This window comes from Athene cunicularia, assembly GCF_003259725.1.
Source record: "Athene cunicularia isolate RWA chromosome 13 unlocalized genomic scaffold, athCun1 chr13_part1, whole genome shotgun sequence".
In the NCBI taxonomy this organism is placed as follows: domain Eukaryota; kingdom Metazoa; phylum Chordata; class Aves; order Strigiformes; family Strigidae; genus Athene; species Athene cunicularia.
In genome coordinates, this window is record NW_020799117.1 from 5,329,422 (window position 1) to 5,343,993 (window position 14,572).

The 14,572-nt window shown below is 37.8% G+C and overlaps 1 protein-coding gene across 3 annotated transcripts; it reads right to left on the reverse strand.

Moving 5' to 3' along the window:
• Nucleotides 1–3,060: 3,060 nt before the first annotated feature.
• On the reverse strand, nt 3,061–12,934 carry CLK4 (CDC like kinase 4). Of its 3 annotated transcripts, XM_026858147.1 has the most exons (13): nt 12,795–12,905; nt 11,994–12,151; nt 10,723–10,948; nt 9,429–9,519; nt 8,972–9,038; nt 7,345–7,461; nt 7,063–7,229; nt 6,875–6,969; nt 5,683–5,812; nt 5,279–5,361; nt 4,711–4,790; nt 3,308–3,395; nt 3,061–3,225 (listed from the first exon to the last, which is right to left on the reverse strand). In XM_026858147.1, the coding sequence occupies exons 1-13, from the start codon at nt 12,846–12,848 to the stop codon at nt 3,088–3,090; spliced, it is 1,494 nt and encodes a 497-aa protein (XP_026713948.1). In that variant the 5' UTR covers nt 12,849–12,905; the 3' UTR covers nt 3,061–3,087. The 3 variants fall into 3 exon arrangements, with proteins under 3 accessions (XP_026713948.1, XP_026713950.1, XP_026713949.1); XM_026858149.1 differs by lacking the exon at nt 9,429–9,519 and having other exon boundaries at nt 12,795–12,865; XM_026858148.1 differs by lacking the exons at nt 9,429–9,519; nt 10,723–10,948 and having other exon boundaries at nt 12,795–12,934.
• Between the last annotated feature and the right edge of the window lie 1,638 nt (nt 12,935–14,572).

Consider the following 14,572-nt stretch of genomic DNA (forward strand, 5'->3'; position numbering starts at 1 on the left):
GCACATCCAGAAGTATTTAAGTACCCCCAGACTTTGCCCAACAGCCTTGTCTTTTCCTCGCTGTTACAGATTCCATCACGTCAACTCTTAACGCACCTATAAAACATCCTCGGATAACTTAATGCCTGCCTAGACTCCAAAGACATAGTCCACAAACCCAAGTGTATCTCTGCCTCCTGGCCATAGACCCTGCCCTTCGAGGAGTAATTCTTACTCCTAGGACTAGTTCTTACTCCTAGAACAGATGAGTGAAGCACAGGACAGAGATAGAAAATGTTACCAGCAGGGGTGTCAGTGTTAGACCACCATGCTGGGTACATACACCGCTTTTTTGTAGCTGCTATTTCCAAATCAGTTCACCAGGCAACTCTATCACAAAACTTTCCTGCTCTGCTTCACATGCCTGAAGATAAGAAAACTCCAGGTTTTTCACGAGCAACCTCTTCCCTACCTTTTTTTTTCTCCCTGCTATGAGGCTGCTAAGACTTTGCTGACAAGCTCTAGGAGATGGAGTTGCGTGTGCACAGTAACACCACTGCAGGAATGCTTCTAGGGCACAAGGCATCTTGTCCTAAAATGTGTCCATGGGCCCTGAGCCCTCCTTACAACCCAGAACCGTGACAAGAGAAAGGACTGAGTGCCGCTGTGGCAGCCCCTGTCCCAAAATTCCAAATCCCCATCTTGAGAAGGGGCAGCTCAACTCTTCCCCTGCCCAGCTTCCGAAGTTCTGGATCTTGTACACTCTAGCGATAAAGACTGCTGTTCCTTTAAAAACCAGCTTGATTTTGTCCTTTCATCCATGTTTAGTTAAGTGTGTAACTGACCCATTATGGAAAAGCAGACCCTTGGTCTGCCTGGCCAAACCATTCACAGATTTGAGGTTACAATAGCCAAAAATCTGAAGCACACAAAGATGTGAATGGATCTTGTAAGTTATTTACCAACAGCTACAGGCACTTAATAGGAGCTGGATCCAAACACATAAAGATGACAAACCACCCTCCTCACATCCATGTGTTAACAAGACAAGAGAGGGGGGCAGGTGTGTGTGTGTACGTAAAAATCTCTTCCCTTGTAAAGCCCAGAGCACTGAGGGCAGCCCAGAGAGGAGGAGGAATGGGACCCGCTGGCACCTGGTGGCTGTTTGGCTGCCAGCAGCACGGGGCTGCTTCACCAGGGGATGCTGGACCTGTGCCCCTTCCAACTAAAACTTCTTTTGTACATGCTCTAAGGCCTGCAAAATGACTTGGCACACATCTTCAGTGTGGGTTTTTTTTTTAAAGTTTACTGGGAGAAGGAAAGTGAATTTAAACAGGCTTTTATAATACATGTATTTTTTTCCTAGCAAGTATCTTTAGGCAGTGTATTTTAGTAACATTAGCAAAGGCTAAAAGTACTCCTTAAGCAGAACACAATCTTTCCTCTTCTACTTTTGATCAAACTGCTTTATAGTTACAGCAGCACATAAGCTTTTCCCCCTCCCCTGTGCCTTTGGAGCACAGCTCAGCTAAGCCCTGGCTTTACCTCTGAAGGTGTGGAAAGTACCACAGGGAGGAACAGAGGAAGGAATTCACTCCTGTCCTCAGTCCTGCCGAGCTGACCTGGATGGTACCAGCTGTTACATTTTTCTGTCACGCAGAGAAGAAACAATGATGTGAACATCAACATCTGAGGGAAAGGGGTGTCTATTATGAGATATAATCAAGCCCAGGAGGTGGCACTGGTTACAGAAGATAAGCTTTCATAGCCTCTCCCAGATCTATTCCACCCTCAAGTCAGAGATAGGCATGTCTGGAGCCTCTTGCAAATTAAGCCTCCTCCACATTGCTGGAACAAGGACATCAGTTTAAAATCTTCCTGTGCATTAGGACTTATTCAGCAAGGACAAAACCTGAAGCCAGGCTCCTGTGGAGCTGAAACAATTCCGTTTCCTTCCTTAAAGGCTTGCATGGTAAAATCAGGATTGAAAATAAATGGCCAGAACTTGCTTACTGCATCTACACTGAGAGCCTGAATGAACCCTTCCATGGAAACTTCCCATCCTCCTGCTCCGCAAGCCATCCGCTGCACCAGAAGGATTAAAAAAGCATTGAATGATACTGAGAAAACATCAACATGGGAGAGCAAAACTACCAAAGTGCATGAATGGGTCTTGGAAAGTAGCACCATTGTCTTCCCAGCTCAGGACCCAAGTTCAGGAGTCACAGCTGAGAACCTTCCTCCTTGTATTACAGTCCGAGGACAGTGGTTCTCAGTTGCCAAAGTTACTTATCAGTAATTAGAGATCAAGCTCCACAGAAATGTGTATTTGAAGACTTCAGAATTATCTTGTTACTACTTCAGGAGAAGGGCTTAAATACACCACAGTTCTGTGGCACACAGTATTTATCTGCATTTTTCTCCAGAGGCAGTACAATCTTTCCAAAAGCACTATCATAAAAATGCTGATCTGCAATGAATCAAAATATTGTAAACATGAAATGTTACTTTTCAGACCTTAGAAAAAAAAAAACCACCCTATAAATACTTAACATTGAAAGTACCAGGCAAGTTTCCAGAGTCTAATTAACCAGCCAGAGCACAATGCATGCCCTTTAACAGAAAATACGGGGAAAAGGTGGCCCACAAGAGAGATACTTAGAATATTCAGTTTTCAACCATGTTTCAAAATGCCATCACAAAGTATTCGATAGCATGACTGGGTAGCCTTAGCCCTTCAAATCCTTTTCTTTATTACTAATAGAAGGAAGCTGGTTAAAAACATTTCATGTTTTCAAAACTCATTCAGCTAGCCTAGACCCCTCACCGGAAGTCAGATGCTTAACTAGCCCCACCTGCAAAAGCAGAGGGGGGTAGTTTCAAAGAGGAAACTATTTTCAAAAATGAAAATTACTTTTATTTTTCACTTTGATACCCATAAGACTACAACTGTTCAACAAGGTAAACATAACAGTTATACAAAACATATGTAAATATTTACAGACTTAACTGTACAAAATAATTTAAAGTTACAAAAGTTTCATGCAACCTCTGTTGACTGACACAGTCTAGGGAATCTCCTTGAAGAAGCATAAAAGATCTCTGAATTTATTTATTTATTGGTTCAAAAAAAGGATGCTGCAAGGCTTCATCAAGAGTAATTCTTTTGGCTGGATCATATTCCAGCATCCTGCGAACAAGGTCAAACAGACTTTGATGATCTGTGTCCTGGCAATGCATGAATTCCTGAAAGAAATAAAAGGCAGTATTTGAGAGAGATCTTTCACAAGTGCAAATCTAACTATGTAATAAAAGTGTTGTTTCCTACCTTTAAAGGCTTACAGCGTCTCCTAACGTATCTTCCTGCAGAACTATGTTCATCCCAGTCCAATTGGTCATGGTGAAAATAATGCTTTCTGTGTGACAAGGAAAAAAAAAATTTAAGATATTGTCAGTGCATGAAGTGGGCAGATGCTTTTCTAAGGAGTTTTGAAACACCCTAAAAACCTTCCTGCATATCCCTCTGCATTTGGGAGCTAACATCTCTTTTAGCTAATATTTATTCAGAGATACCTATTGCTTTTATATTACCACTGTCACAATACTTAGAAAACAAGTCCTTCAATTCCAATCACCAAAGCAGCCACTGAAAACATATTTTCCACTGCTGACATTCAAAGAGATGGATGTTTTCAGGTGTTCCAAACTTTGTCTCATCTGCTAGTAACAAAAAGACAGCTTGCCAATCTATCAACTTTTTAAAAATACTTGGATAACATCTGTAGAGTTTAAGTGGTTAGCAACTATTTAACAAAATCAGATATTCCCGAGTGTCTTTAAAGAGGGTACTGGCAAATACACATGACTACCAGTGCAAAGAAAGTTCTGAAAAATCCACACCTCAGCATCACATTAACACTGCTTCCTAAGTAGCATTTTAGTTTTTAAATACTATATCAATCTATTCCACTTGCAGTTTCCTAAGTTTATTTTCTCGTATTTCAAAACACATTATTCATCAGCTGGATAACTGTAATAAACTAAATACATCACCCAACCCAGGATTACTGGAACTGCTATTGTAACACGAGTTACAGGATTATCTAGGTCAGCTGGCAAGAGGACAACTTATTTCAGAAAGAGAACGGACTACCAAATCTCATGTGCTCTGGATTTTGGACATACAGGGTGGTTAGGGAACCCTGTGCTGGCTGCTTCTCCTTGCAATGGAAGTGGGAAAGTTCTGCTGCACGTAGTTATCTTTGAGGAAGAGATAAAGATCACTGAAGCACCTGTCCGGGGGATATGATGGGACAGTGGAAGAGGCTGGCAGCAGTATTAGCAAGACAAGACCCTCTTTTTCACCTCAATGTAAATCTGATGACAGTAGGTTCTTTATTCTCAAGGCTTATAGAAAGATGGGTGTCTGATACTGTTCTGGTGACCATATCAAACTTAGCTTTGAAGACCTAAGAACATTCACACTCAGTTACGGTTCAAGAGACTGGCATTTTGATTGCTGGCATCCCAGACTAGAACCAGAAGAGGGACTACTCACAATGATTTAATTCATTTATATCTGACATGGTTTCTTACAATAGACTGATAGCTAACAAGAAGACTGCATGTCTCTTCATTGATCTTCAGAAGCCCACAGCTAGCAATGGAAACTTTAATATTTTCCTATTATAAGAAATTTTAGGCAACTTAGTACTTCTGTAGTGAACTTACCTGGATTTCTTGATCATGTGAGCTGGCAGAGGGCCCAGTATTCTTTCCATCATTGCCAAGTGTTCTTTGCTATCATGCGTCTGTGGAAAGAGCAAATGCACTTAAACACATTTTTCTGCTCTCAGCCACTTGGTAACGACACCCATCTACAAACAAGGTGTTTGCTGAGGTACCACCACAGTATCTTTATACATGATCAACTTAAATTATTAGATTATGCAATGCAGTTTGTTATATAGCAGTTTCTACAGTTAAAATGGCCCCTGAACAGAGTTCATAAAGCAGGTTTTGTGGAAGCATGTTTTCTTTACTCTTAATTCCAGCAGTATCTTCACACTCTAGACAGGCTTCATCATACAAAATGCCAGAACAAATAATCTTAAAAGTGCTGAAGGAGATATCAAGACATGTTTTCATACACGTATGCTGTCTTTGCAACCTCATCTATATAATCCTTTAAAAGCCTGTGAGGTTATGTCTTTTACAGTAACAGTGAAGTAAATGTCATCGAAACACCAAAATCCATTGTCTGTAACAAAACCATTCAAATTTTACTTTATGTACGTACCTGAAACACTGTAAATCCTAGGTAATACTCAATCAGAATACAACCAATACTCCATACATCACAAGGCTGGGACCATCCCAGTGCTGCAAAATAGAAAAATTTAAAGTTTTACTTTTTAGTATGTCCTCAAAACCTGTAATCCACAAAGCATATGCCCAGTTTCTATGCATTTACTGATCCCCATTTTCCCCTTCCACACATCTCCCTAAACCTTGGTGTGAAAGGATGTTTGGACTTCTGGTTTTAGAATATTCTTTTACTGTTTACTCTCAAGAATTCTAACACCACCACCTGTGGGAGATGATGGAATTATCAGAACCATGACCAACTACTCCAGTTTAGGAAGTAAAGACATCTGGATGAACTGCAATTAACTGCCAGAAGGTTTAAAAATCTTTACTCACCTAAAATAACCTCAGGAGCCCTATAATGTCGTGTAGACACTAAAGTGCTGTGATGCTCATCATCAAAAGTTGCACTTCCAAAATCAACGACTTTGATGTCTGTGTTTTTTAAAGTGCGTTCATCTCGCTTCTGCAAGAAAATCAAAATCAAAATGCTGTTAGTATTTTTTAAAAGCATGCTTACGCAAAAGGTATTCATCACATTATATTTATCTTCAAAATACCAGTTAACATCAAATGCTAAAAAATAAAATCTATGTAACAAAATACTCTTTCCAAATACATCAATTCCTATTCAGCTCAAGCTCCATGAAAGAGAGTTGTTAACAAAGTGATTTAATCTGAATACTCAAAACAGCTGAGTAAGGACCTTTCTCAGAGTAACAGAGCTCCTCATTAGCCTTCAGGTTAACTTCAGTTACTTGTTACCTGTCTTGTTTTTTTCTGTCTATTGGTGCACATACTCATTTATGTAATTTTAGCTCTAAAATAAAAGATAGATTCAAGCCTCATGCATAAACTAGAGGCAGTAGAGTCCATACTGCTTTCCTGTCTCTAAGTTTGAAAAAAGAACAACAACATAAAAATAAACTTGTATTTCTGCCAGTGCTAGAAGTGATTTGTGCAGACAAGTTCTTATCCTAATGCTGTGTCTTCAGTGTTTTCTTAGATTTAAAAGGAAGACACTGGTCAAGAACAGCCCTATTCAGGGCCCATGCCAATTATAACACTGCCAGATGATCAACATCACATGTTGATGACAAACAGAAAATTCATTTTAGCTATTAAAGCAAGGACTGGAAAACTAACAGGAACTTCAGACCCCAGGGTAATCAGAAATCAAGATATGACATTACTCTCAAAACACAGCAATGCTTTAAAGAAAGGGATTCAAATGGCTTAAGAAATATGAAAGAGAAAACCTGGCTAAATTCAAAACATTAACACAATGCTCCCCATGAATGCCAGAACTTCATTAAACAGCAACAAACTTCAATGATTAGATGAAACAGTTTAGTTGAAATCAGAGCAAAGTTACTTACATAGCAGAAAGTTAATACACTTCAAAGAGCACAAAAAAAAAAATTGACGAAACATAACTTATCACTTAATCTTTCTATACTTTAAGAAAAGTTCAGATGAAGACAGAATTATCCCAAGTCAAGTTGGAAGAAACAAAGACCAAACTTACCATTTTGGCATTGTACTTCACTATGTAATCAGACTCCACAAACAAGATATTTTCAGGCTTTAAATCCGTATGAGTTAGTTTATTATGGTGTAAAACTAGAAAGAAAACAGAACAGTATTCCATAATTAATACATTAATTTCCTAAAGGGAGAAAACCATATTTGATTAGAGTATTGATGTTTACTTACAGTTTATAGACTGGCAGATCTGGTAAGCCATATTTCTAATATCATTAATATGAAATGGCAGAAAGCTGTTTTCCTTAATAAAGTCGTAAGTACTAAGTCCCAGCAGTTCAAAAACAATGCAAACATGGCCATGATGATCAAACCATTCAAGCATCTGGACACAGCGGCTTAAAGAAAAAAAAAAAACCAAACCACAAATCAACCCAAATGAAAACTCAGTTGTATTGCATAATTATCTTCCGTAAATCCTCGGTATGCTGACTATTCTGATTTCATACTTACAAAGTGCTGCTTGGATCCATGGTGTTTAAGTGTTCCAACACTTGTATTTCTGAACGGGCTGCCTCCCGGTATCTACCAACATTTTTCACAATTTTAACTGCTACGTGCATTCCTCTCCTTTAAAAGAAAGTAAAGCATCACAAACTGGATCAATCATTGTTAAATACCTACAAGCCCAAAGCAGCTCAATCTTAACAAAAGAAACATAGGAAGATTAAAGGTCATACCGAATTACGAGTTGGATTAGGAGAATTTGGCTTAAGCACACTAAATTTAACCAGGACTGTTTTTACAAAGAAATCTAATACCAATCTCTCCTTTATCAAATACTCATAGTATATGATACATTAATTACTCGTCAGTCATTATCTCATCTAAGGTAGAATAAATATCAGGAATTCACCTGCAAGATGAGAACTTTAATTTTTGTTTAATCATCTGAGAAAGTACTGAAAAAATGTAACTTTCCTGCAACTTGCACAACTTGTTCTGGGGGTTTTTTTTAGTGCTTCTGTGGAATCAGGGGAATTGAATAACTTATGAAGTTTAGATTCTGAGTATTTTGTACTAGTGAAAGCTAACCACACTCAGTGTAACATTCGAACTATGAGGCTATTACTTAAATGGAACACAGATACAGTTTGCTGCATCCCATTCGCGCTTAATACAGTTTTTAATTGTCTCCATAGAGCTCTTTTTATTCTACTGACTTAAGAATACTGTCTGCCCTCACAACACAATCTCAAGCTCCTGAACAGACTTAGCCTGTGAAAAGGAACAAACCAACCAAAGGCAGAGAAAAAAAAATACTAGAAGCATGTCACAGAACTGCAGATACTAAACATGGTTTAAAACAATCAGAGTTTCACTGACTGGCTACTGGAGTACTGTGCATTCAGAAAAACTTCAAAGGATAATTCTGATTATGGAAAAGAAATTTATAGCTCAAGCAATGGCTTTCACAAAGAACCAAAATTACTTTCTCAGCATCTCACTGCACCATCTTTTAAAGTCAGTCTTCCCAAATCAATTCCGTACTCTTTACATACCCTCACATTCTCTAGTTATGGCAACAGCACTTGTAGAACCAACAGAAAAACATAATGAAGCAAAACACAGTTTTCCCTCTTTAAAAGGGGCAGATGACATCTGCTCAGTAATTAGTAGTTTTCACTATGTGGTTATACAGCTTGTATAGAAAAAAGTGTAGTTATAAAAAGGGTTATTTTTGAATAAACCCACTCCAGGAAGATGTTTCCCTGGCAAAATGTGGTTAAGTAAGTTTCTCAAAAGCTTAGAGGAAAACCAAAGTATTTCCCTATATACTATCTTGTATAAAGTCAATATCATCCCAAGGCCTTTCAGAGCAACAGAAGGAACAAAAAACATAGTATTGGGAGAGATGACTGAAGAACCTTAAAAACAATTGGGGACAGACATGGTATCACCAGAAAATCCTCAAAAATTTAAACCAGAAACAAACTTCAGGTAACTCAAAAGCAGTGTAATTTTTTTCTTAAACATACTGCAATACTTAATTTGAACTGTGACTTTCTTTTAAAGAAAATGTCTATGAGCTAAGTAGTCTTTTGTCATGAAATCCCCTTAAAAGATAACCAACACTTACATATCATGATCTATGCACTCCACTACTTTTCCAAAAGCTCCTTCTCCTAAAGTCGCAACAATTTCATCTAAAAAGAACAAACACAAGTTAGAATTATAAAACTACTTAAAATAAGAATGAATATTATTAATGTAGATTTAAAAATGTGCCATTACAAAAGCATAATTACTTTAAATCTCAGCATCTGAATGCATTATTTTATTGGAAGGTGTCATGAAAACAGTTAGCCAAAAGACTATCTCTTGTTCTAATCTCAAGTTCATTTACTAATTGGAACTTTTTGAACACAGTATTTAAATTCTACAGAAAAGAAGATATGCAAAAAAACAAAAAAGCACAAAAAAAAACAGAACAAAAAGAGCAATGAAGATTTCTTTAGCCCCCCTCCTCTGACATACTATTCTAAACAGATTTTTTGCTGAAAAGTTTTTAAAAAGTGTTGAAAAATGTTCTATACATCTTGCTCTTAGAACGTCTCCACTTTCACAGATCAGGTGACCCTCCTCATCATCCTCTACACTCCTGGATCTTTTCCTTCGGTGACTCTTCTGGAAACGGCACCAAGATCGTCCAGCCAATCAATATATCAGAGTGAATTCAGGGCAGAATACGCAATTCATTCAGCGGGGAGATATTCAGGCATTCAGTTACACACCAGGCCACGAACAGTTGGCAGGAGCAATTTCAAATTCAGTCCCCAGAAATTCACAGGGCACAGTTTATGTTACAGAAGAAAAACATGGCAAGGAACAGATTTTCAGATAAATACTTAAAGTGATAAAGCAACAGAAAAAACAACACAATTTTGACTCTCAAACAGTGGCTTAACTGAAGACAGATTAAGAATGCAACATCACTATTTCTAATACTTTGCTAGCAAATAGCAAAAAACAGTATTCGTTTACATATCTAAGCTTACAGTCAGGTGAAACATTTCTATTTTTAAAACACACACTTCATATAGCTAAACATTAAAAAAAAAAAATCACGTAATTTTACTCCCCTCATGTTTAGAGAGAGAAGAAAAATTATTCTGAAGTACTTAATTTGCATTTTAATCTAATACAATTTGCTGTTTTCTATTGCAGAAATGTGACATAAAACACCTGGAGCTGAAGATGTATCAGTGGGCATCATGCCAAAACTGAGAAATTCAGAAAGCATGCCTTCAGAGAAGGCAAGCAGCAAACTTATCCCATCTTCAGTAAGACATTAGCTGCCAATAGTCAGGCATGTGGCTTAAAGGTTTCTGGAATCAAGTGTAGAACTGTAGAGCCTGTTCTTACCAATTTACCAGACATGCACATTTCATAGTTTCAATTAAGCTCACATTAAAAACGCATGTCACTGCAATTACTTTTACTAATAGGATGTATGATAACACAGTCTACCTGAAAAAGCATACTTTACTAGGCTGTAAAACTAGAAAGTGACAACTGTATTTTGAAATAAGAGTTACCTGTTTCCAATTTCAAGATAACATTTTTCAGATTAATCCCAGTGATCTGAACTACCAGCCACCTAAACGCCCATCATATAACTAGCACTGATGATAATCCCACCCCCCACCCAACACTCTCATCCAAAAATCTCAAGAACACATTCATATGCTCACAAATGGACTCAACTACAAATCCTTTTTAACAACATAGTATTTCTTAAAATAACTGTGACGAGGATTTGAAGTTCTAGCACTCACTTTAGTCTATTACCACTAATTCATTAATAATAAAGTTAAAAATTACTCATACCGAATGTGATTGGTGACTGGAGCAATGATGCCTCTTATGCTTCCTTTTATGACTACTTTTCCTGCTCCGACCAGAGGATTTGCTATAGTGATGATGGTGACTCTTTTCATAGTCTCTGTGATAATGCCTGTGGTCATATACTTCACAGAAGTCATTTCTGTATTCCTCAACATATCTCCGGTCATGATGGTCTCTTTCATTTATGGCTCTATCGTCCAAATAATGACTGAAAATATATTTTAAGTGAATGTTCTCCACTTCAACAACTTGAGGTTCCAACAAGATAAGTGACTTGAGTTGATTTACAGAGTTACATAGTATCTGTCTTTACACCAAGAATGTTTTCTAATTGACTCCCTCCCCAAAAATAATGGAGCACTTGATGTTACTTTATTAGGAATCTAACAACATTGTCAGTCTCAAATACATAGCAGCCATCCACATGAACAATATATAATCCATCCACAGTTTGCACAGTAAATAAGAAACTCCTTCAAAAAGGAGAAACACTCCCTAAATATAGTGAGCAACTCAATTACAATCTCCGAAGTTACATGATGAAACACTTTCAATACAGCAATAATCCCCTTCCATGCTTTCAAACTCGAAATGTTAGAAAAGAAAAATAAACCCTGGGACTGAAAGAAATGGCACTGATTTTAATGCTCTGCATCAAACATTAAAAACCTCTGAGAGTATCTGGATCTTCTACACAGAAAAAAACCTTTAAGAAAGCTACTGAGGCAAAGATTCCGTATAGTGCTTGCTGTACACCTAACCCTTCCAGCATTTTATAAGCATGAGTATGAGCTCTTAAAGAATTCCATGGGATCTTCTCAAGGAAAAGACAGAAAAACACATCTTTCCAGTGAAAGCAGTATGGGAGAAAAAGCAAACCACCTCCAAATTAGTAAGAGAAACTCATACTTACCATTCTATTAAAAGATTAAACAAACCTTCTCTTCCTTTTGTTCACATTAAGTAGATGAAAAGGCATAGTTTTTATTTGAAATTTAATACTGAATGTACTCAATACCAATACTTAACTGATAACAGTGAAACAAACTAGTAATATTTACTTGTTTTTATTAAAGAATTTCTATATATTTGTTCAGGTACTGTGTTAACAAAACCAACTACCTCATGAGCTTGTCTTAAGTGAGCCAGACTTAAAGAACTGCCAACTTTGGGCACTCCAAAACTCTTACCCTGAAAACAGATTTCTTTTGGACATAAGAAACATTAGCACTACTCAATTCAGAGTCTTATACCTTTCTGAAATGTGATTGGGTTTATAGTGCTTGCTTTCTTGTCCACTGCTGTGGGACCTTTTCCTGCGTTTACGGCTGCTACTGTGCTTTCTTTGATCCCAGCTCTTTCTGTCGTCCCATTCAGGACAATGAGATTGTTTTGAATGCCGCATCTGCCACTGAAAAAGAAACAAATCAACAAAAACACACAAAAGACAAGAGTATTACATTGGTGTTTGTAGGTGCAAGCCAACTACTGTAGTTTAATCAAATATGACAGAACTAGAAAGAACTGTTTTCTCAATTCTTTTTCCTCAGCTTCCCTCTAATTCTTTTGCTTTGGCCGTAGACATAGCTTTCTCATCCTAACACTGTAACAGTTACAAAACACAAATCAAGATTAAATAGGCCAACTCATCTTAATAGCTTCAAACGTGTCATTAAAACCTGTTTTAAATAAACCCTCAATTGACTGAAGAGCATCATTTCCTTGAAGACTCTTCTGTTGAACCTTAATCTTCAAACATCCTCTCCAACAAAACCTGGATTTAGTCCTTCATATTATATTGTACATAAACTATTACATGAAAGTCAAGTACCTACAATCAGTCTAAAAACTTCTCACAAACCTATTTATCAATCATTGTTAAACAGATACATTTTAAACTTTTAGCAACAATCACAGTGAACTCCAATATATTAACACATTATTAACACATAACTCCGAGCTATTTTGAGCCAAGCCACAATTTTTGAACCCTATTAGCATGCAAATATGCGGGTGTTTTACAATTCAGCTGATTTGCCAAAGACAAAACCCACCAGCTTCCGTTGCTGGATGTTATATGCAGGAATTCTGTGTTCAAACAGGTACATGCACAACTGAAAAAAAAAAAAGGGAAAGTAAAGCACAGCTGTAGAATTAAGAGTATAACAAAACCAACCATTATTTGTTTACTCTTCTTTGGCAGGAGTTTTTAAAAATAAGCTTACATATCTATTTCAGTATATTCTAAATAATTAACTAACACAGGATAAGAAAAAGTCTCCACAGTAAGCAGTGACAGCCAGAAAAGTAGTTTTAAACAAAGCTAGCACTAAAAAAAAAAAAGTTTGTGTAAATTTAAACAGAATTATTCCTCATTGGTTGCCTCTCTACCAACTGGAGGCACTGAAAACGTAACTTTGAGAACACATAAATGACAAGCCTGTTCTGAAAAAGAGGTTTTCCAATACTTTCATAATATTTGTGAGAAGCTAGTAGTTAAAAAACCCATAATAGACACCTGCACAATTTTTATTTTATTTTTTTTTACAGAAACCTATTATTAAAATACAATGCAAACAGCATGGGAAACTGCAAAAATAAGGAATTGGTACACCCTTTGAATCAATCATGATCTAGGTCTCGCAAATATCTTAGTCACTTATGATACATTAATAAGAAATAAAAATACTAATGTATAAAATGACAAACAAAACGTCTGAGGGATCAAGACAAAAATAAAACCGATAAGCGTTTCATTTACATGCTTGAATTTCTTCTCACCCAGCTCCAAAGCCACTCTTCCTCTATTTTCAACTTACGTAACTCAAATTATGAAACAGCCAGATTTCACTCACTCTACTTGGAGGTAAATTGTTACACACACACACTCAGTTATAGGTGAATTGAGGATTTTGCTTATTTCCCTCCCCCATTTGGCAGAAAGCAGGCTGCACTAAGGCTCTACAGTGGACAAATATCTAAATAAAATCACCATTTAAGTACCCTGCAGAGAGGCGCTTGGGGATGAAGGATGGACATCTGACACAAAAAACTGGAGAAAAGATTCAGCTGAAGAATAACTGCTGCTTAACTACACTCAAGTGCACACAGAATTACGGCAATTAAGACGAAAGTTGCAAGTTTTGTCCCTAAAGGAGTCAAGTAAATGCAGATAAGGAGGAAATTGCTAGAATTGGTCTGTGCAAGGCCCGAAGTGGCCACAATCCATGTTACAGTAGGAGCCACCTTAAGATTTTTTTACTATTATGCACTCCCTCTAAATTTATGCACCAAAGCACTTATGTAATACTAACAGCTGACATGAACATATGCATTCCTGTAGCATGTGGTTCTAATCCGTATCACAGGCCGTTTTCATTCCCACATTTTGCAAAAAAAATTCTCAATCAGGAGCCCTAGACCTTTTGTAAAAGATCCATGTGTAAAGCGCCTCAGGAAGGCCGCAAGAGTCCTGCCCTAAGCTGCCTACACAGCAATTTCTAAATGTCTCTCCTCGAAAAGTTGGCAGGCTGTACGGACCGGAGGAGGTCAAAGGCGTATTCTTTTGAGATGAGCAAAGTCCGCCAGGCCAGGCCGATATGAGCACCTGGGGTACAGACACACAAGAGCAGATCCTACTGAAGACACCCACGACCCCAACCCACGGCCACGAAGCCCGGGAAAGGGAGGCGGGTGTTAAGGAAAGACTTATCTCCGTTGTCATCTGGGCAGGCGCCAGACACCTCCGTGCAAGCTGGGCTGCGCGGCCCCCACCTCCAAAGTACCCACCGCACACGAGGCCTCAGCTATGCTCGGGCCCAGCGGCCCCCCC